This window comes from Jaculus jaculus, chromosome 8, assembly GCF_020740685.1.
Source record: "Jaculus jaculus isolate mJacJac1 chromosome 8, mJacJac1.mat.Y.cur, whole genome shotgun sequence".
Taxonomy (NCBI): Eukaryota; Metazoa; Chordata; class Mammalia; order Rodentia; family Dipodidae; genus Jaculus; species Jaculus jaculus.
In genome coordinates, this window is record NC_059109.1 from 116,078,395 (window position 1) to 116,101,737 (window position 23,343).

The following is a 23,343-nucleotide window of genomic DNA, read 5'->3' on the forward strand; positions in this document are numbered from 1 at the left end:
CTGACTGATAGAACCACCTAATACAGGGCTAAACCTACAAATAGCTGCCATTTGTAAATAGCGCATTACTGTCATTATTAATTCAATACATAACCCATGTAGCCATGAGATGGCTGGGTTATAGATTTCGAGGAAACAGTGCCCAAAATAAGACAGGGAGGTTCTCTTTCTCTCTCTCAGAGTGCATTTATAGCTTGACCGTATTATGCTACACCTGCAGGACTCAGGGTGATGGCTGCCAGAGGGATTGCCGGGCGGTGGCTGCTCCAGCTGGAACCGCTGCTCTTGGATCTTACGACCTCAGCCTCAGAGTCTCTGTCTAGGGCTGAACGTGACTATAAGCTGGGGCTGGGTGGTAATGGGAGAGCTTTGACACTCATCTGGCATAGCAGTTTGGCAGAGGAGAATCAACCATAACTCAGCCATTCTAACCGTGGCTACTGAGTACCAACATCTGGACCATGCTTTAGTGACCATGATGGCTGAAACCAAAGGACTATGGCTGGTGGGTATATTTCAGGAAGGGGATATTTAAAAAAATCATAGTTTAACTAAAGTTGCTATCCACAATTCAGGCGGTAAAATAAAAAAACAAAAACAGAGGGGGCTGGTGAGACGGCTGGGCGATTAAAGCGTTTGCCTGCAGCCTAAGAACCCAGGTTCGATTCCCCAGGTCCCACGTAAGCCAGCTGCACGATTTGGCGCATGCGTCTGGAGTTCGTTTGCAGTGGCCGGAAGCCCTGGCGCGCCTGTTCTTCCTCTCTTTTTCGCTCCCTCTCTCTGCCTCTAATAAAGAAAGAAAGAAAAGAAAAACAGGGGAAAATGCAATATTCTATCGGGCGGAACCTGCAAGCGCGGGCCCATTTTTCCGCGACGGAAGGTTTCACATCGGACCTTTTTCTCTACTACTCCCGTCCGGGGCCAAAGCGACCAAACTTCCGGTGCGTTTCCGCGGTACGGGATCGTGAGGCGAGGAGGTAAGTGCGATCTTCTGGCCTCTTTATTTGTTTGTTTGTTTTCCTCCTCTGGTTTCTTTGTGTGTGTGTGAGCGGGCCATCCCTCTTCTCGGCTCGGAATCGCGGAGTGCCCTGAATTAGGCCCCTGTCGCCGGGGCGGCCGAGTCTTGGCTCTGTGGTTCGGGTTGTGGGACGTTGAACCAGGAGGCCTTTCTCTCCTGAGAAGCTCTCACCGCGGCCACTGTGGTCCGAGCTTCCTAGGACGCACGCGGTAACTTTTGTGTTCGCTTGCTTCTGAACTCTCGAGCGTGGGGACCCGAGACTTTGGCTTGTACTCGATTTGGTTGTGTCCGCCTCAGCGTGACTTCCGGTGAGACCACCCCCGAGCCGTGTGCGCGCCGTGTTTTCTTCTCTACCAACATGCATGTTATATTTCAGTACATTTTAAGTGTTAACAGTGTGTGCCAAGAATATAGAAGCACTCGAGTCTTGTGGGGCCGACAGCGCTCAATCCAATGCACAGAACTGCAACAGTGTCATGGCACCAGGCACCCTTGAGTGCCATCCCAGGGCGCTTGACTTAGCCCTGGGCCAAGGGAGCTTTATTGAGCTTGAGATCGGAAAAAAAATTATTTGACAAATTGCGGTTGGCGGTTTGAGGGTCAGAACGAAACCAGTGTGGCTGCAACAGGCCTTGAAGGGAAGGCGGGGCGGAGAGTCGTGGTATGAAACAAACTTGAAGGGATTTGGTTGTCAAGAGCCAGGCTGCAGATTTCGCAGGTCATAGTGAGTCCCCCATCCCACCCCCTCCCCCGCCCCTGGTTTTTCCAGGTAGGGCTTCGCTTCAGCCCAGGTTGACCTGAAATTCACTATGTATAGTCCAGGTTGGCCTTGAACTCATGGAGGTCCTCCTACCTCTGCCTCCCAAGTGCTGGAATTAAAGGTGTGCACACCACACCCTGCCATAGCTCCTTGGGGGGAGGGAGGACGGGAAATGGACATGGTTAGATTGGCCTTTTGACAAGGTCACTGTGGTTGGCAGCTAGAGTATGGGTTTAGAAGCAAGCACCCTGGGTTAGGGAAGTGGTGGAGGATGAATAGATGTGACTTTCTGTATTGCAGGACTGAGGAGTACACAGAACTTAGTGTGAGTCAGTTGCATTCTACAGAGTTCTGTGCATATTCAGTAACCCTTTATCAGACTTTCCTCGGTGCCAGGCTATGCCAGCTGCTGTAGACATGGTGAAGAGACATGGGTGATGCGACGAGAATGAAAGGGCTATCATTATCATGTAAAGCACCCAGCTGCCACAAGGGAAGAAGGCTAGCTGATGAGCAGTTATTCTAAATGGAATTTTCATTCTTTCCAAAAGTACCTATTAGTACTTTATTAACTCCAGGTAATGGATAGGAATATGGGCATGCACATGTGCACACAGGCATGTATATACCACACACTCCCCAAAAGTCTTCTAAATTGATTTAACTCAATAGATTATGTCTTGCAGTTAAAAATTACTGATTTAGAGTAAGAATTATTTGTAGTGAGCTTTTGATAAATATATTTCTAATACTTTTGCAAAATAATTGGCTTTCCCTATTGCTTTGTTTGGTGTGTACAAAATTAAAAGTGCAGTTGGTTTTTCTCTGTGAAATTTGAGGTTATGTTTTTTTAAAATATATTTTATTTGAGAGAGAGAAAGAGGCAGCAAGAAAGAAAGAGCAAGAGTGAGAATGGGCTCGCCAGGGCCTACAGCTACTGCAAATGAACTCCAGATGCATGTGCCCCCTTGTGCATCTGGCTTATGTGGGTCCTAAAGAGTCAAACTGGGATACTTTGGCTTTGCAGACAAACACCTTGACCGCTAAGCCATTTCTCCAGCCCCTGAGGTCATGTTTTGTACTTCTAACTAGATTAGAGAAGCCTGGTAGGCAGTAACCATCTTCTGTGGATGTTTTTGTCATCCAGCAAAGATCCTTATGTAGGATAGGCACTCAGTGAATATTTGTCTAATTGAATTGTCAGGTAACAACCAGAAAGTGGTGGTTGATTGGCCTTAACTAGTTCACGTGGAAACCATTTTGCAAATACCACAGAAACAGTATTTGCTACAGAGGTGTTTTTTGTTTTGTTTTGTTTTTGAGGCAAGCCCAACAGACTGGCCTTTTATTTTTTTTTAGTACAAGGGGCACACCAGGGCCTCTAGCCACTGTAATCAAACTCCAGACAAGTACACCACCTTGTGCACATGTGCGACCTTGCACTTGCATCACCTGTGTGTCTGGTTTACATGAACTCTGAAGAGTCAAACATGGGTCCTTAGGCTTTGCAGGCAATCACCTTAACCACTAAACCATTTCTCCAGTCCCAGAGGTTGGTTGGTTGGTTTGTTTGTTTTTAATCCATGTGTCCTCAGGAAATTTAGAGGTGGGAAAAATAAATACCTAAGCTCTTTCTCCTCAAACACCTATTTGAGCCCAGTGCTACCACCTGAATCCATCTGGAGTGAATTGTGGCTCTTTGGGAATTTGTTTTGCTCCGTGGACTTTAAGGGGTTTTGCTTGTTTGTTCTTGAGATAGGGTCTCATGTTACCCAACCTAGGCTCAGATTCACTGTATAGCTGAGGGTGATCTTGACCTTCCAATGCTCCTGCCTCCACAAGTGCTAGGATTACAGATGTGTACCCCATCTCTGGTGTATGTAGTGCTGGGGAGCATCTCAGGAGCGCAGTGCTTCCTGCGTGTCAACCAAGCAGCCAGATGGGCCATATCCCCGGCTGGTCATTGTTGTTTTCTTTAAAGTTTATTTGTTTGCAAGTGTGAGTGTGTGGGCATGGGTCAGGGTTTCTTGCAGCTGCAAATGAATCCCTGTTGGGCTTAAAGTGGGTGGCTGGGAAATTGAACCCTGTCCAGCAGGCTTTGCAAGCAAGTGCCTTTAACCACTGAGCCATCGCCCGGGCCCTTGTTTTTTTTAACTTTTAATATGGTCTCATGTGGCCCAGGCTGGACTTGAATTCCTGATCCTCCTGCCTGCCCTGTGTCCCAAGTGTTGGGATTATAAACATGGGCCACCACAACAACCTAATTTATTTATTTATTTTGGGAGAGAGGCAGAGAGAGAGGGAGAGAGAGAGTGGGCATGCCAGGACCTTCAGCTGCTGCAAACAAACTCCAGACACATGTGCCACCCTGTGCATCTGGCTGACATGGGTCCTGGGGAATTGAACCTGGGTCTTTTGGCTTCACAGGCAAGTGCCCCAACCACCAAGCCCTCTCTCCAGCCCCTAAATTGGCTTTTGCTGGTTTTCTTTCTTTTGTTGATTAATTGGTTTTTCTTTTTTGTTTGTTTATAAGGATTGATTAGGTCTTCATTTTCCCTCACTTCTAGCTAAGGTGTTTTGTTTTTTTTAAATTTTTTTTGTTTTCATTTGAGAGAAAGGGAAAGGCAGAGAATGTAGGCACACCACTCTGCCCATCTGGCTTTACATAGGTCCTGGGGGATCAAACCCCAGGCTTCAGGCTTTGCAAGCAAGGGCTCTAACCAGTGAGAGCCCTTTTGCTAGGTTTTTACAAGAAAAGGGGGATGCCAGATATGGTGGCACACACCTTTAATCCCAGCACTTGGGAGGCTGGGGTAGGATCACCATGAGTTCAAGGTCACCCTGACACTACATAGTGAATTCCAGGTCAGCCTGGGCTAGAGTGAGACCCTACCTTGAAAAAAAGTAAAGAAAGAAAGAAAAAGGGGAATTTGAAAAGCTCCCCCACTCCTCATACCTTTTGTGAATTTTAGATGCTTGTAGGAAATGTACATGATTTGGTCATCTTGAAATCATCTGGCATTTTACAGTGACAAGTTTTAGGCAGAATTGTAGCTTAAGATGATTATGGCACAGTTACAGTTTAGAGTAAACCATGCGTACGTTTCCCCCCTTGTCTTCTATTATACGAAAGGCATTCAAAAGCATCCCAAGAGTAGAGAAAAGAACATGTCCTGCAGTGCTGGGAACTAAGATTTCAATTTGAGCTCTGTGGACCTTGAGCATGTCAGTTCTCCAGCTGGTGACTTTGTAGCTGTGAAGTGAATATTCTTGCTCCTTAAACTGAACCACAGAAATTGCTCTCTGGCCCTGACTTGCCTCATCTGTAAGAGAGATGAAGAGTTTCCATGAGGGTTAAGGGAGATAATTATATCAGGATATCTAATTCAGTGCATGGCACATAGAGAATTAAGAGCAAATGAAGACGCCCTCCCCCAAGTTTTGATTAACTCATCTCTCTTTCTTCCATTGTTCTACAAGACAAGGACGAAGAATCCTCCTTTTGAGTACGCACCACTGGCCGCATGGCTTCTGTGCAGATGGATCCTGAGCTAGCCAAGCACCTCTTCTTTGAAGGGGCCACTGTGGTCATCTTGAACATGCCCAGAGGGACAGAGTTTGGCATTGATTACAACTCCTGGGAGGTGGGGCCCAAGTTCCGGGGCGTGAAGATGATCCCACCAGGCATCCACTTCCTGCACTACAGCTCTGTAGACAAGGCCCGGCCCAGAGAAGTGGGTCCTCGGATGGGCTTCTTTCTTAGCCTGAAGCAGCGGGGGCTGACAGTCCTGCGCTGGAATGCCGTCCGGGAAGAGATCGACTTGACTCCAGCTCCAGAGGCTGAAATAGAAGCTATGAAGGCCAATCTCCAGGAGCTGGACCAGTTTCTGGGACCTTACCCATATGCCACACTCAAGAAATGGATATCACTCACCAGCCTCATCACCGAGGCCACCGTGGAGAAGCTACAACCAGAGAACCGGCAGATCTGTGCCTTCTCAGATGTGCTACCGGTTCTTTCCATGAAACACACCAAGGACAGGGTGGGCCAGAACCTACCCGTCTGTGGCACTGAGTGCAAAAGCTACCAGGAGGGCTTGGCCAGGCTGCCTGAGATGAAGCCCAGAGCTGGAACAGAGATCCGCTTCTCCGAGCTGCCCACTCAGATGTTCCCCGCAGGTTCCACCCCAGCAGAGATAACCAGACACAGCATGGACCTGAGCTATGCCCTTGAGACTGTGCTCAGCAAGCAGTTCCCTGGCAGCCCCCAGGATGTGCTTGGTGAGAAGGAACGGGCTCTCTGGGAGTGGGCCAAATGGGGGATGCAGGGTTTTTTTAGAATAGAGGCTAGGAGATGGACTCACCCAGAAGTCACTGAAGATACAGGTGTATCTTTTCCCTTACCCTACTGATTTTCAGTTAAGATTGAATCCAATGATGGAATCCAATAGTTTGACTGGCTGGTGTGCCTATCCTCACCCCTTTCCCACTGAGAACCAAGCATTTTTAGGTAAGCCTGTGTGCATAATCCTGTTTGGGAACCACTGACATTCTGACCCTATAGAGAGAAGGGAGCTGGCCAACAGTGGTCACACTGCAGTCAGAGCCCAAGTCTCCTGGTTTCCAGAACACACCTGTGTCCTGAGAATCCCCCTCCTCTCACCTCAGTTTGCTTTTGAGTTTCTGTCTTTTCTTTTTGGATCCATGTGTGGGGATGTGCGACACGCATGCATGCGTGCATACATGTGCATACATGTGAAGGCCAGAGGAAACTTTGGGAGTCATTCCTTAAGAATATCCTCTACTATTTTTTTTTGTTTCTTTGAGGTAGGGTCTTGCTCTAGCCCAGGTAATTTACCTTTGAAATTGAGAGAATGTCTCTGGTCAGCCATAGTGTTATTTTCTTTTGAGACAGGGTCTTGCTGTGTAGCTCTGGCCGCCCTAGAATTCACTTTGTCAACCAGGCTGGCCTCAGACTTTGAGTGACACCACCATACCCAGCTCAGCCATAGTATATGTGTGGCAGGCAGAGACCCAGGTGTTTGCTTCTGAGTTATTAGGTCTCATTTGAGACAGATACCCAGTGGAAATTTGGAATAGTAATGACATTTTTTTTGTTTGTTTGTTTGTTTTTCAGGGTAGGGTCTCACTCTAGCTCAGACTGACCTGGAATTCACTACATAGTCTCAGGGTGGCCCCAAACTCACAGCAATCCTCCTCCTTCTGTCTCCCAAGTGCTAGGATTAAAGGCGTGCACTACCACACCTGGCTAGGTTTTTGTTTTATTTTTTTTGAGGTAGGGTCTCACTCTAGCCTAGGTTGACTATATAATATATTTTGAACATAATCCCTTCCTATTATATTCTCTTGCCCTCCCTCCCCCACTCCCCTTTCTCCCCTGTTACCCTTCCACTGAACCCCTTCTTTCCAATTAGATGTCGTCTTTATTTTTAGTTTAATTGATTTGCCCTTCTCTGCCATCTGTGACAGACCGTTGATGGGCCCTATACTGTTCAGACCATGTGTAAGTAACCGCATTCACTGTGAGGTCATGAATGCAATAGTTACTTCATGTCCAGAAGACAATATAAGTAATACTTTTGATTGTTTAACTTTGAGGTGGAATCTCACTCTAGCCCAGGCTAACCTGGACCTCACTCAGAGCCCTAGGCTGGTCTTGAACTCATAATGATCTTCCTACTTCAGTCTCCTGCGTGCTGGGATTAAAGGCGTGCTCTAATATACCTAGCTCATAACTAGTATCTTTTTTTTTTTTTTTTTGAGGTAGGGTCTCGTTCTAGCTCAGGTTGACTTGGAATTATTCACTATGTAGTCTTAGGCTGGCCTCGAACTCACAACAATTCCACTACCTCTGCCTCCAGAGTCCTGGGATTAAAGGTGTGCGCCACCACATCCAGCCTATAAGTGGTGTCTTTTTGTTTTGTTTTGTTTTTCGAGGTAGGGTCTCACGCTGGCTCAGGCTGACCTGTAGTCTCAGGGTGACCTTGAACTCACAGTGATCCTACTACCTCTGCCTCCCAAGTGCTCAGATTAAAGATGTACACTACCACACAGTGCTTCACTAGTGTCTTTTGAATGTTGTTTTGTGTCTGATATTCTAAATGCTTTACATACACTATGTCAGTTCATTTAATTTCACTACAACTCTCAAGGAAATTGAGGATAACTACATGAAGTAACTTGCCCAGGGTCACACAGCTGCTAAGTGGTTGAGCTAAGATTTGAGTATAGGCAGTTTGACTCCCCAGCTCATGCTCTTAGCCACTAGGCTGCACAGAGAGATTAAATCAGAGCCCATGATTAAATAAACAAAAGTGGGCTTACTGGAAAGCTAGTCCTGGAACAAGAACTCTTGATTTTTCTTGTTCTGGGAGACAAGAATGTTCCCACGAGGGTCTGGAGAGATGGCTTAGCAGTTAAGGCCTTTTCCTGCAAAGGCAAAAGACCCAGGTTTGATTCCCCAGGACCCACATAAGCCAGATGCACAAGGGGGCGCATGCCTCTGGAGTTCATTTGGCAGTGGCTGGAGGTCCTGGCACACCCATTCTCTCTCGCCCTCTGCCTCTTCTCTTTCACTTTCAAATAAATAAAATAGAATTAAAAAAAAGAATGTTCCCACCCAGCAGGGAATCTGTTCTATCTTTGCATTGTTCACATTGCAAAGCATTAGATATGCAGTCATAAGCAGGTCCTTTACCTTAGCTATACTGTGAGGAAATGCTCTTTCCCTGATGACCTTGCAGAGTTGGGCTGAGGGCTGTGTGGTTACGTAATGATGCTTTTCCCTGGCCCTGGAGCAGGGTTTTCTGCATCAGAATCACTAGGAAGCTTATTAGTGTTACAAATCCTGGGCATTCACATCTCAACCAGAGTCTCTGAGGCAATGGTGGGCAGCTTTACTTTTAGTGAGCTCTCCTAGTAGTACTGAAGTCACTTCTAAGAAGTCAGTCACAAACTAATACCTCTTCTCTTGTAGTCCGATTTTAAATAAATCCCTAGCCACAGTTTAATCTCCTATAGTTTCAGTTTAGAGAAGTTCAACAAACATTTACTGAACATGTGTTAGATGCAAAAATCCCATGTTAACTTCTGCTGGAGTGAAGGGTAAGAGTCCCAATAGAGTTGTTGGTGGACTAGTGAGCCATGTAGGGTAGCGTCAACTGGTATTTCTTGCCGTAAGGATTTCATCTCTTCTTCACACCTCTCAGGAGAACTCCAGTTTGCCTTTGTGTGCTTCCTGCTGGGCAATGTGTACGAGGCATTTGAGCACTGGAAGCGACTGCTGAGCCTCCTGTGCCGGTCAGAGGCGGCCATGGGGAAGCACCACAGCCTTTACATCAGCCTCATCTCCATCCTGTACCACCAGCTGGGTGAGATCCCTGCTGACTTCTTTGTGGACATTGTCTCCCAAGACAACTTCCTCACCAGTACTCTACAGGTGAGCAGTCTGTTGTGGGTCATGAAGACGAGGGTAGGATAGCACCCTCAGGAGGGTTACCTTTTTGTTGTTTTCCTACTATTTCATAACCCTTAGATTTCCTGATTGCAGTTTCTAACTTTGAAATGTTTCCTGTTCTCTCTCTATTGTAAGCTCTCGTGTTCACCCTCTTCCCATCTCACCTCCAGAAGGCATAGGATACTTGAAACTTTGGGTTCCTTAGTTGTTTTGTCAGTTTTTCATTACAATTAGAAAATGCCTGGGGCAAGCTATTCATGAAGAAAAGAAGTTTATTTAGCTTACAGTTTTAGAGGCCAACAGTCCAAGATCTATTGGCCTGATTGGTTTGGCCCCTGATGAGGGCCTGACAGCACCTGTGTCACGGCAGGGACGCACACAGGAGTAAGGGCTCATCTGCAGACCGGAAGCGAAGGGGTGTGGGGCACTGCTTGCTTGTTCTTTAGTAATAGCTCTCATGAGAACTAACTAGCTGAAGGATCCCATGAGAGCTCTGTCAATCCTGCCTGAGAGTACAACCCCAGGGAGCTAAGGACCTCTCACCAGATCCCACCTCAGCTTAACCACACTGGGGATGAGGCTTCCAGCAGATGAACCCTTAGGGGGACAAACGACATCCAAACCAGAGCACCAGCTCAAAACAGCTTTTCTTTCTTCTTGGAGCTGAAAGATGCTATAAGCTAGTAGGGCCGAGTTTTGAAGCTTGTTATTCCCATGAAACATCTGCAGCTCCTTAGATCTCATTTAAGCATTAAAGTAACTTTGATTTCCTGTTCAAACAAAATGTGCCAGTTTCTGCAGAGATTCTCAGAGAAAAAGTGAAATTTACTTTTAACTTGGCAATTAAATTTTCATTATGACTGGTAATTAGGGAAGAAGCTTCAAACAACTTAGAGTCTTCATCCTGTGCTTATTTCCTCCCTTTGCAAGCAGATTAGTTGCCTTTATGTACTTAGGACAGCCTCTGTAGCTCATATTTTGTAACTTTCTCAATATAACAGGCAGAAGTAGCTGTCAGTTTCCATAGCTCTTTTTTCCACTAGTATTTTCTCCTTGTGTGTGAGGCCCAATCCCCATAAGTTCATTCCATGTAAGGGAATCACCCGCCTCCCACTTCCATCCAGGAAAAAACTGTGTTCATCTAATCTAATTCCATATTTATCAATCATGTTATAGAGGCTCCCTCATTTAGTCTCAGGACAACACATTTATCATGTTATGTAAATTCCCTCATTTAATCTCTTGGACATCATATTATGTTATATAGGTTCTCGTATTTAGTCTCATAGGAACTATAAAGGAGTAAGGCAGAATGGTCTCATTTTTCAAATGAAAAACAGCCTGAGAGGCTGGGGATATAGCTCAGTAGTAGAGTGCTTGCCAAGCATGCGTAAAGCCTTAGGTTCAATCCATAGCACTGCCAAAAAAAAAAGAAGGAAACGGGCTGGAGAGATGGCTTAGCGGTTAAGCGCTTGTCTGTGAAGCCTAAGGACCCCCTGGTTTGAAGCTCGATTCCCCAGGACCCATGTTAGCCAGATGCACAAGGGGTCGCACGCGTCTGGAGTTCTTTTGCAGTGGCTGGAGGCCATGGTGCGCCCATTCTCTATCTGCCTCTTTCTCTCTCTGTGTACGTTGCTTTCAAATAAATAATTAAAAAATAAAATAAAATTTTAAAAAAAGAAGGAAGCGAGGAAGAAAAAAGCAGACTCAGAAAGGTTAATGAATTTACTTAAACTTGCACTACTGGAAGGTGGAAGTCAGAATTTGTATACACACTTGAAACTTGGTTTTGTGCTCGTGTTTCTGCCTCAAGGTGAATATAGCAGATCTCCCCAAAAGGATTCTTGATTGGACATTGGAGGAGATCCCCTCAGGGTCCTGTTTCTCAGAAGTACAAAATCTTTTTCCAGAACTACCATGGTATTGGAAGAATCTCAATGAGCAGGCAACAGGCAGCTGACTCTGGTAGTTGGACTTGTGCAGATCATGGATATGAAGCCATCAATGGCTTGAGCCTGGCATATTTCGCTGAGGAAATAGAACATTTCCCTTTTATTGATTCTTGATAGAATAGAGAAGTTAAATCTGTTTTCCTCTGTGGGAATCCTCCCTTCAAACTACTGTTTGTGGGTTACAGGGCAGTATGAGGAAGTATCACCTGCTATTTATTTGCCTCCCTTGGTGGCTGCAGCCTAAGGGAGTGTGATACACTCTCGTTGTTTGAGTGGATGCTGTCACACAAACACAGAAGGCCACAGTGTTGCTGGTTCTCCTGTCATTGTCAGCACACCTAGCCACAGAGCTCCTGTTGCAGCAATGATTTTGTAGACAGAAAGGGATCGGCTGGAATGCTAGCTGTACAGGCGGGTCATTCAAGGCTGATGGTTGGGAAAAGTCTCTGGATTTTTTTGTTGTTGTTGCTTTGAGGTAGGGTCTTACTCTAACCCAGGCTGACCTCAAATCACACTGATCCTTCTATCTCTGACTCCTGAGTGCTGGGATTAAAGACCACTATGCTCAGCTCTTCTCTGGACTTTTTGCCAAGAAAATTTGATGTCATATTTTGTTTTGTTTTGTTTGAGACAAGAACTCTAGGCCAGGATAGTTTTGAACTCCTTGTGAAGCCAAAGATGGCTTTGAACTTGTGATCCTCCTGCATCTACCTCCCAAGTACTGGGATTACATGCATACAACCACACCTGATTGGCAAAGTAGGGATGGAGCCCAGGGTCTCAGGCATGCTAGCTAAGCATTCTGTGTTCTCAGCTGATGTTATTATTTGGAGAACTTGTCAACACATGCCTTTAAAAAATGCATTTATAAATGTTGTTGAACATCCTTTCAGTACAGCATTCTGCAGAAGTTGAAGAGGACATACAGGAGTCTGCCAGGTTCCTGCCCTCAAGGGATTTGTTCATTGAGCTAGCAGATATTGAGCGAGCACTTGCCGTATTCAAGGCTTTGTTCTAGAAGTGAGAATGTACCTGTGAGTGAGAGAAGCAGAGTGCTTGATAGTGGGAAGATAAATTAATTTACCAAATAACTCCAGATAGTTGTAGTTTAAAGGCAGACCAGCCCTAGCCCAGGCTTTTTGGTTTCCCCTGGCTGCATCAGTTTGTCAGCCTCCGTGCTTACCCTGTGGACACACCTGCAACCCATACTGCTACCTGTGTTACCCCAGGCTTCAGCTCTGGTCCCATTTATCTGTGGCTCCTCCATTGACTAGGAAATTATAACATCCAAACATTGGTCCCAGGGCTCATTCTGACTTTGCTCTTACTCTGTTCTCCAGTGGCTTCTGCCTCTCATCAAGGCAGTGTGCTGGCCTCTTCACTGCAAATTCCCAGGCTATGCTGCTTTAAAAACAAAAAAAAAAATTATTTGAGAGAGAGAGACATATCAGGGCCTCCAGCCACTGCAAACAAACTCCAGATGCATGTGCATCTGGCTTACATGAGTCTTGGGGAGTTAAATCTGGATCCTTAGGCTTCATAGGAAAGAGCCTTAACCACTAGACAATTCCTCCAGTTCCCCCACACACACACTTTTTTTTTTCTTTTACAAAGAGGCAATGTCTTGCTATGTTGCCCAGACTAGTTTCAATTCTTAGGCTTAAGTGATCCTCCTGCCTCCACATCCTGAGCAGCTGGGACTGTAGGCATGCACCACCATGTCTACCTTTTTCTTTCTTTCTTTTTGTTAATTTAATTTTTATTTATTTATTTGGGAAAGGTAAAGAGGCAAAGTGAGGGGGGGGAGAATGGGTGCGCCAGGGCTTTCAGCCACTGCAAACGAACTCCAGATGCATGAGCCACTTGTGCATCTGGCTTACGTGGGTACTGAGGGATCAAACCAAGGTCCTTTGGCTTTGCAGGCAAGTGTCTTGACCGCTAAGCCATCTCTCCAGCCTCCTCTTTCTTTTTAAATTACAGCTAACAAGTGATGAGGGATTTCTCTTAGCAGATTTTAAAGTGTTCTGTCAGTATTTTCCACCAAAAGCACAATGTTGTTCAGCATGTCTCTGAAACCTTTACATCTAATATGACAGAAACTTTGCACACATGCTTCATGCCTTCTGGACTTAACCTGATTTTCCCTTGGCTTGTTGTGTTTCCTCATACTACTACATGCCCTCCAGGCATCCCTCTCTGCGCTTCCGCCTCCCGTCTCCCTCCTTCTCTTACTCAGCTGGCTTTGTAGTTGTCACTAGTGTGCTGCCCTGGTGCTGTTTTCTTAAAGTTAGATGGCGCTCGGTTGCCTTATAGAACCATAAACTCCTTTTACACAAGACATGTTTTCTTGTTCATGTGGTTACTTTCAACACCTGACACTTAGCCTGAAACACTGGTTGTTTTTTGTGAAAAGCATTCATAATTCCCATGGCATTGTAAATATCTAAGTATGAACAGTGAACTCAGATCAAAGACATTATTACAGAAACCAAAGAGGGAATGTTGAATTCTGATTGAGGTTGGATTTGAAAGGAATGGATTTATGTGAAGGGGGACAGTTGACCATTGAGCTTATGGGATGATGGCTATTTCAAAAAGCATAATGTGGACAGTGATATTACAAAACTTTTTTTTTTTTTTTAATGGAGAGTCACATTGTGCTGTCTTGGCAGTGAGAATCCAGTCCCCCACACAGAGGCACTCAGTCAGGGTGTTTGTGACTGACTGACTGAGTCCATGAAAGCTGCCTCAGCTCTCCTCCTGTTCTCATGCCAGGCAGTCAAGTGGAGCTGGCTTCCTTTCTTAGGAGCATAAATGGCTACTGCCCATGGAGAGAGGTTGCTGTTTGTGTGTGTAAGCACTTAAAGACAGCCATATTAGCATGGATAAAATCAATCTGTAATGGCCTCAGCCATTGATTTTTTTTTTCCAACTTTTGCATGTGAGACACTTGACTAGGTGCCACTGATGGCTTTAACAAATCCTATTACTTTAGGCTTGAATAAAATTATTTGTTTTACAAAACTAGTTTCTTTCGTTTACACTCAAGTCACCATAACTTGTATAAAACCAATGAAAGGATAATTAGGAATTAATAGTGTGTTAGAAAGGGTTATGTACAAAATAAGGACTTTTTTTGTTGTTTTTTCGAGGTAGGGTTTCACTCTAGCCCAGGCTGACCTGAAATTCACCATGTAGTCTCAGGGTGTCCCTGAACCCATGGCCATTCTCCTACCTCTGCCTCCTGAGTGCTGGGATTAAAGGTGTGCGCCACCACGCATGGCTTAAAATAAGGACTGTTACTGCTGATTGCATAACACTTAGGCATATAGTCACGTAACCTCTTTTTTTTAGTCACAGTGGCTGTAGATGCTGTCTAGCTTCATGCCTTCTTTCTATTCTGGATACCATTGCCCATCTCTTAACAATAATGTCTACAGTACTCTTAGATTAAAAAATTTTATGATAAAGCTTGATAAACCCACCAGCCATCAACTATGGCTTTGGGTGCTTGGAATGGACTATCTGATTTAACCCTCAAAACATTGTAAGAAGTTGGGTGTGTAATCCTATTGTACAGAGGAAGAAACAGGCTCAGGCCACATAGTGTGTCCACAGTTACAGAGCCTCATTTATGGCAGGGCTGAGCTTTACATTCTGATGCCTGTGGAAGACTCTCGCATGTCGATAGATCGCCAGCTGAAATACTGACCTCAGAAGACGGGATTTCTCCTGCCTTTCAGCTTTTGGTTTACACTGTGAAGTGGTAATTTTGCTTTTAACATCGCTTATGGTATAAGTGGTAGTAAAATGTTCTGCTTTTGGCCAGCTTCATTCCAAGTGAAATAGTCATTGGAGTATTTTTAAAAAATAGAAAATCTGTTTTCTAATATAGCCAAAAAATAGGCTACAATGGACTCAGCTACCTACCTTGATATTTTAACTTTCTCAAGGTGACCTGACTGAAATCACTATATTTAACTTTGATTTTTAAAAAGTATTCATATTTATGAATAGAATAATTTAAAATTTCACAATAGATTTAATAATTAAAGTGTTGATACTTTTATATTTGAAAAAATGCAGTGGGCATTTCTTTTTTAATTTTAGATAATGTACTCGTTTGCAAAATGTGATCATCCTTTTAAATATCCAGGATTAATCTGCTGAAATTGAGATGATTCATTTCTCAGTGAGTTAGAAAATGTTTGCTTGATTTTATCTTAGGAAATAAAATAGCCAGATCATTACTAAGCTTTCTAAAGAAAGCATAAAATTAATCTGAAAATTAAGGTATCAGGGCGAATTATTGCTTGAATAAGTACTCTTTTGTTGTTGTTGTTTTCTAGGTAAGGACTCCTAGCTCAGGCTGACCTAGAATTCACTATATAGTCTCAGGCTGACCTCAAACTTATGAGGATCCTCCTATCTCTGCCTCCCAAGTGCGAGGATGAAATGCATGTGCCACCACACCTAGCTAGTACTCTTTTTTTGAAATGTTTGTTTACTTATTTGTGAGCAGAGAGAGTGTGAGTGAGTATAGGTGCCCCAGGGCCTCATGCGGCTGCAAATGAGCTCCAGACACATGTGCCGCTTTGTGCACCTGGCTTTAGGTGGGTACTAGGAATTAAACCTGGGCCAGCAGACTTTGCAAGCAAGCACTTTCAACCACCGAAGCAACCTCCCTAACCCTTTTTTATATTTTTTGTGGTATTGAGAATTGAATGCAGTCAAAAGTTCAAGGCCAGCCTGGGCCACATAGTAAATTTAAAATTAGCCTGAGCTACATAATGAGACTCTATTCTCAAAACAACAAATACATTATGAAATTTGTGAGACTATAGGGTCAGTATCAGTCAGCAGATGCCAGGGGCTATGAGGGAGAGAAGAATTTGACAACCAAAAGGCAGCTCAGACAAAACTGCTCTGAAGCCTAATTGTGATGATGCCTTCGTAAATCCATAGAGGCTGCGGGCTCAGGACAGCTAATGGAGCCTGCTCTGGGACACAGTTGATGTCTGGGAGGTGCCTGGATTCCCATAGAAAACACTGTGACTATGTGTCACGCTGCTCACATGCCTAGTTATATACATTTGTCTGATTGAATTGCACAGTTACAAAACATGCATTTAATTGTGTGCAGATTATACCTCAGTAAAGTTTTTTTTTTTTTTTTTTTTTTTTTAAATTAGGTCAGCCTGAGGCTAAAGTTAAGTGTACTTGCCACTTAAGTATGAGGGCCTCTCAGGCCAGAGACCACCAAGTTGAACTCCCCATACCCACAAAGAAAGTGACAGACAGCAGTTTTGGGTTGAGGGAGAGACACTACCTCAAGGAAGGAAATATGCAGATTAGCTCTGCACAAACACGTGCATACACCACATATGTAACACACACACACACACACACACGTTAACCTGGGCTGTGTCCTGGGTTCCAGATGCATCTTGCAGGTGCTCCCCAGGATAGAATGGAAGGTTAAATACCAAGGATGTATTTAGTCTGTGAGACAAAGAAGGTCTTGGAAAGGATTAAGGTGAGATGTCCCTGCTTGATTGGAGCATGCCACGGCACACATAGCTCCCCATCTGTGCAATGGGAAAAATTACCTCAGGCCACCTTTTAATGGACAAGATCTTTTAAAAGGAAAAAAAAATGTTTTCAAATGAGAAGTCTGATTTTTTATTTTGCTTTTAGACCATAGGCTTCTCTTGTACCCAATTCAAGTTGATTTTACTCTCAGGCATGTTCCAGAGGTGGGTGGAGAAGGTGGATGATGACAATGAGCCCAGCTTTTTCCATCCTCTCACTTGTGGCTGCTGTCAAATGCAGCTTGTGCCGCTGTTCAGTGAGCAGCCTGTGGGCCCCACCTCGTTGCCAGGCCCTGGGGAATATGCTGTGTGGGACACACTGGCAGTAAGGACTCATATCCTACTCTTTATGTTTTTATTTTTTGATTTTCCAAGGTACGGTCTCCTGCTATCCCAGGTTGACCTGGAATGTAGTCTCAGGTTGACTTCGAACTCACAGTGATTCTCCTACCTCTGTCTCCCAAGTGCTGGGATTAAAGGTGTGCGCCACCACACCTGCCTCATTTCTTACTCCTGAAGAAGCATGTTGTGAGTAATTCCATGAGGCCCAGGCAGTGCTGGAGGAGCAGAGTTCAGAGCAGTTCACGTCACCCTGAGCCTTTACAAGTCACCTACCCATTACTCCGGGGCCTTGTGTGCAAGCCCCTCCTCCCTAGCATGAGCCACTTCTTCCCAGCACCATCACATAGCTAGTGAGCAATTAATTGTGCCAGGTACTGTGCAAAAGATCCAAAAATAGACTTTCCTTGAGCCTGAGGTTGTCTTTATTCCTTTGTTCATTAAACACCTTATGGGTCCCTTTCATGTCAGCCTGCCAGGAGTGCAGAAAGCAGGCAGGAAGAATCGCTGTTTTGAGTTGTTCCTCTTGGGTGAAGTCAGCAGTAAATGGCCTGTTTCCTTACTGAGATTGAGGCCACCATTGAGAGAAACCTGGGCTCGGGGCACATAAGCAGCTGCTCCACTCGTGGATGGGAAGACAGTTGAGAGGAGATGATAGCTGGGCCCGAGTCACTAGTAAAAATTGACTGGCGGAAGGAGAAGAAAGCAGGAGGAGGAAGGGTGTCAGCAGAGGGAGGAGTAAGCACTGTAGCAGAGGAGGCAGCTGGGTGTGTTTGGGTAGCTGCTCAACATGAAGGGCTACAGAGATGAGGACACTTTACTGTGTAAAGAAGGGGAATGGAAGAGGCTTGAAAAACATTTTTTGTTTTTATTTATTTGAGAGAGAGAGAAAGAATGGGTTCACCAGGGCCTCCAGCCACTGCAAACAAACTCCAGATGCATGCGCTCCCTAGTGCATCTGGCTTATGTGGGTCCTGGGGAATCGAACCAAAGTCATTTGGCTGTGCAGGCAAGTGTCTTACCCACTAAGCCATCTCTCCAGCCCCCAGAAAGAGGTTTTGTTTATTCAGCCAAGAGGATCCCCATGACCCCTGGGGACAGACCTATGGGTGTGCAGGGCCTCCAGAGCCAATGCAGTTTGAAAGGCTTCTCTGCTGCTTGTCCAGGCCCCTCCTGAGCTGTGCTCCAGGGAAGGCTCTGTTGGCTGTGTACAGAAAGCTGTTCTGAGCTTCCCCACTGTCCTTCACCACCAAGATCATACAGGCCTTCTAGTGAGTATTGATCTGCCATTCTGTTGCAACTATGACCCCATTCGTATGTTTAATCAGTTCCCCAGTTAATGAAGCCAAATTCTAACAAACTCCACCTACCCATCCCCATTCTCTGTGCCTCTCCTCCATTGCTCTAGCTCTGACAGTGGCTCTACACAGACAGTGGGGTGAATGGGACCCTCCTGACAAGGACCAGTGAGAAGTGCATGGCATTTCCCCTGGAGTCAGCTTCAGAGTGCACCTGTTGCTTTTCTCAGATAAACTCCCTGCAGCTCAGAGTCCTTCCACAGTGGTCAGAGAGCTGCTTCTGTCCTGGGTCTGTGTCTATAGGGTAGGCCTGTGAGGGAGCAGATGGCAGACTAGGAAAAAGGCTTTCTTCCCCTATGGGTAATTGAACTCCTGTCTACCAACATGTCCTTAAAATACACATTCTGGGGTATCTTTCCAGGACATTTTAAGGGTTCATTTGGATAGTCTGCCAAACTTCTTTGAGAACAGGTAGATAGTTGAAGAAGGAATAATGATTTAGCTATTATTCTTAGAAGGAATTGGGATTCTAGACAATGTGGAATGACCATTCAGATGTGGAGAAGGTTTTTGTTCTGTTCTCTGCCCATGTGTTTCTGTTCAGTAGGCAGCTTATGAAACTGTCAGAACAAGAGCTCAGTATCTAGAATATGTAAAGAATTTTAACAATAGCAACAAAACAGTCCAATTTTAAAAATAAGCCCAGGACTTGTGCATACATTTGGCCAAAGAAAATATACAAATGGCCAATAATCACATGCAAAGCTGCTCAACATCACTAATCATACCACTGTGCGATGCCACTCACACCCAGCAGACTGGCTGCTGTTTAAAAATTAGTCAAGCAAGCAACAGGTGTTGGCCAGGATATAGAGAAATTGGAAGCCTATGTTCTGCTGGTGGGGGTGTAACATGGTACAGCTGCTGGAAAACAGTTGTCACTCCTTTAAAAACAAAAGCAGATCACCACATGATTTAGCACTTCTATCCCTGGGTCTAGACCCAGAAAGAGTCAGGACTCTGTACAGCAGTGTTGGTGGCAGCTTTATTCCCCATGCCTAAAATACAAAAACAACCCACATGGCTATTGATAGACTATTTTACTTTTAATTTATTCACTCACCTATTTTATTTATTTTGAATCAAGGTCACACTGTGTAGTCCATACTGGCTTTGGAATGGAAATGCTCCTGCCTCGGCTTCTTGAGTGCTGGGGTTACAGCTGTGCACTGCCATTCCTGATCTGTTACTGTTTTGAGAAGAAAGGAAATTCGGACTCTTGGTACAACATGGTTGAACCTTGAAGACATTTTGCTAAGCAAAATAAGCCAGTTACAAAAGGACAAGTACTGTGTGATTCCTTTTACCCGATGTAACTAGCTCAGTCAGATTCTTAGAGACAAGAGGAAGGGCAGTTCTAGGGGCTATGGGATTTAGTGTTTCAGGGTCCAGAGTTTCTGGAGAAGATGAAGAGGTTGTACAGATGGGTGCTGGTGATGGGTGTGCATCAGTGTGAATGTGATAGTGCCACTGACTGACCATACACTTAAAAAATGGCTTTCCACAACTTAAACAATGATAATGTTTTAAAAATGAACATCAAAAACAGCTTTTAAGGGGAATAAAAACCTCATACTGGCAGTCTGCAGCCCAAAGATTAGAGTAGCAATTCAGCCTCATTGGCAGAGGGCCTGGGACTTCATGGGATCCATGGACTTACGTGCCTTCCCAAAGCTTGCCTGCTTGCTTTCTTCTTTCTCTCTCCCTCTTTTAAAAAAAAAAAAATATTATTTATTTGTTTGCCAGCAGAGAGAAAGTGTGGGCATACAGAGCCTCTTGCCACTGCAAATGAACTCTAGTAGCATGTGTCACTTTATGCCTCTGCCTTTACATGGGTCCTGGAGAAATGAATCCCAGCCTATGTCAAGCACCTTTACCTGCTAAGCCATCTCTGCATTGCCCAAGCCTTTCTTTATACCAGCTGGTAGCGCTGTCTCTTCCTCTGTTACTGCCCAGGTGCCTTATAGGCGGTTCCCGCCCTGCCCCACCCCACCCCGCTGCCGCACACACACGAAGGACTGGGACTGTGATGGTGGCCCTCACGATCTCACTTTCCCAGCATAGTAATTTTCCATTCCAGTCCTGTTCCAGTGTCTCAGCTGGGTTTGTGCCTTCTTTCTTGGTTTTTTTTTTGGGGGGGGGTACACAGCAGGTGTCCTGGGGCTGTGCCAGCAGCAGCTGATCTACCACTCCAGAGAACTGAACACCAGGAGGAAATTTCCACAGCTTTCTCGGTTCCTCTATCATCAGGAGTGACTTACCCTCTGTTCTCTGTAGGTCTTCTTTTCCTCCGCCTGCAGCGTTGCTGTGGATGCCACCTTGAGGAAGAAAGCTGAAAAGTTCCAAGCCCATCTGACCAAGAAGTTCCGGTGGGACTTTGCTTCAGAGCCGGATGACTGTGCCCCAGTGGTAGTGGAGCTTCCAGAGGGCATCGAGACTGGCTGAGAACGCTTAATCCATGAGAGGCCCCTTCCCACGCAGCTCTGACCCTGCCTCTCCGTTCATCCCATCCTATCCCGGGGCCCTCCAGAGCAGACATCCTGCCAGGTTCTGCAAAGCTGGAGTCAGAATTCTCTCTTTGCCAGTAAACATGTTCCTTCTTTTCAAAGGGGCCTGACCCTGGTGCTAACCTGGCTGAATTTCAGACAAAGGCTCTTGCAAAAGCTGCAGGAAAATCAGCCTGAGCAGCAGACAAAGAACCTTAAATCCCAGAGAACTGGTTGCTTCCATGGGATGATTTTAAAAAGTAAGGAACCTTGGACTGTTCCAGGGTATGAGGTGTTAGTTGTTAAATGTAAGGTCATAGGGGACAGAAAACAAGCCAGCGAGCCTTCCGGAGCCCACACTAGGAAAGGGTAGTGAGGAAGACAGCAGATCAAATCTGACAAGTCAGTATTAGCTTCCTCCCCAGAATCCCAGCTCTTCTCTGGGGTCCCCAGTGGCTACTCTCCCGATTAGGCCCTGGCCCCAGGGACCCTGCCGGTGCTGTCACCTCCCATCCGGTCTGAGGCTTCACACCCTGAAGTGGAACTTGGCAGCCCTGCCACATGTCCCCATTTCTTAACAAATCCACCATGACTTTCTGGTGACCTGAAGATTCAGCAACAAAGGAAAAGTGTTTGTCCCATGCTTACTTCTTAGGCCCTATTGAAGTTTGGAGGCTATTCTTCAGAACCATGAAGATGACCTGGTCAGCCTAATCTTCCCAGGCTTGCTGTAGTGCTGTCAACAATGCTGTGACATTTCTGGCATCCTGGAAGTTCTGAGGGCACACCATTGTGCTATGTGAGCAGAGTTCTGTCTCAAGATGATTGAACAGGCCCTCCACCTTGACTTCAGGCTGTGTGCTGTGCTGTGCTCTTGAATCCCAGTGCCATCCTCTTCTCAAGGCTGGAGCTCCCAGCAGGTCTCTGAATGAGAGTCCCTGCTGGTTAAGACTTTCCATTCCTCTTGTTTCCTTGGAGATGTTTTTCCAGGAGCATAATGTACATTAAAGTCTTTGAGTTGAGATTAATCCCCTTGTGTGAACCTCTCTTTTGGCTAATCTGCCCAGTTCCCAGAGCAGCCAGGCTGCTGTCCATAGATGCACATCTGCCTGCAGTGCCCCCGGGAGACCCTCCACAGCCCCTGCAGGCTCTGGTGGAGGCAGCCAGCCAGCCTAGTCTCTGTTCCCTGGGAAGCATTACACAGACACACCCTGTAGCTTTATAATGTGACACTTCACCTGTGGGAATTTCTTTTCTTCCACAAAGCTCACTCATCAGAACTACCTGGGAGCTTGTTAAAAGTACAAATTTCAAGGAATAAAATCCTAATACATGCTACAACATGGGTGAGCCTTAAATGGTGTACCAAGTGAAGGTGGCCAGACACAAAGGCCATTCAGCTGCAGTGTCCGAAGGAGGCAGGTCTATAGAGATGAGAAGTAGACCAGTGCTTGGCACAGCAGGACTGATGTGGCTCTGGTTTTCTATAGAAGGTTATGTAACTGCTCTGGCCTTAGATAGTGAGATAGTGGTGACAAACTTACAAAAACTATATACTGAGAACTGACAGTGTATTCTTTTGTTTAAAATATATTTTTATATATTTGAGAGAGAGAAGGCAGATACATGTAGAGAGAATGGGTGCACCAGGGCCTCCAGCCACTGCAAACAAACTCCAGACATATGCACCACCTTATGCATCTGGCTTACATGGGTCCTGGGGAATTGAACCTAGTCCTTTGGCTTTGCAGACAAGCACCTTAACCAATAAACCATCTCTCCAGCCCCAGTATTTTTTTTTTTATTGCCCTTGCGCGCTTACGTCACTGTGGTCTGGCTTACAGGCAAGCGCCTTAACTGCTAAGCCATCTTTCCAGTCCCCCCACACCCCCATGTATTCTTTAAATCATGACAGCAAGTGACACTTTCTGAAGGTGAAGATTCCCATCTCACTGCACAGGGATCCAGTGGTAGTCTGGATGAGGCCTGGGTGCTGAGGCTCATTGTTTATGAGAAAGAGAGAGGTAGACAGAGTGCCACTTTGTGCATATGGCATATGTGGGTCCTGGGGAATTGAACCTGGATCCTTTGGCTTTGCAGGCAAGTGCCTTAACCACTAAGCCATCTCTCCAGCACTTCCATATATATATATATATATATATATATATATATATATATATATATATATATATATATATATATTATATATATATATATATATATATATATATATTATATATATATAATTTTTATGTATTTGAGAGAAGGAAACACAGAAAGGGCACACTCACTTTTGAGTGACATTACCAATCATTATCACATTGTACTTCGTATCTAGAGCACCTTTGGGACAGAATTTTTC

The 23,343-nt window shown here is 45.3% G+C and overlaps 1 protein-coding gene across 1 annotated transcript; it reads left to right on the forward strand.

Moving 5' to 3' along the window:
- Positions 1-918: 918 nt before the first annotated feature.
- On the forward strand, positions 919-22,009 carry Aar2 (AAR2 splicing factor). The gene is made up of 4 exons (XM_004666623.2): positions 919-977; positions 5,259-6,059; positions 9,008-9,237; positions 20,773-22,009. The coding sequence occupies exons 2-4, from the start codon at positions 5,303-5,305 to the stop codon at positions 20,938-20,940; spliced, it is 1,155 nt and encodes a 384-aa protein (XP_004666680.1). The 5' UTR covers positions 919-977; positions 5,259-5,302; the 3' UTR covers positions 20,941-22,009.
- The last annotated feature ends 1,334 nt before the right edge of the window (positions 22,010-23,343 follow it).

What these genes read in the sequence shown, in the direction of transcription:
- Aar2 (XM_004666623.2), top strand. Translation starts at nt 5,303, where the DNA reads ATGGCTTCTGTGCAGATGGATCCTGAGCTAGCCAAGCACCTCTTCTTT. An exon ending in CAGCCCCCAGGATGTGCTTG is followed by an intron (nt 6,060 to 9,007) that starts GTGAGAAGGAAC and finishes CACACCTCTCAG; the next exon opens with GAGAACTCCAGTTTGCCTTT. An exon ending in TCCTCACCAGTACTCTACAG is followed by an intron (nt 9,238 to 20,772) that starts GTGAGCAGTCTG and finishes TGTTCTCTGTAG; the next exon opens with GTCTTCTTTTCCTCCGCCTG.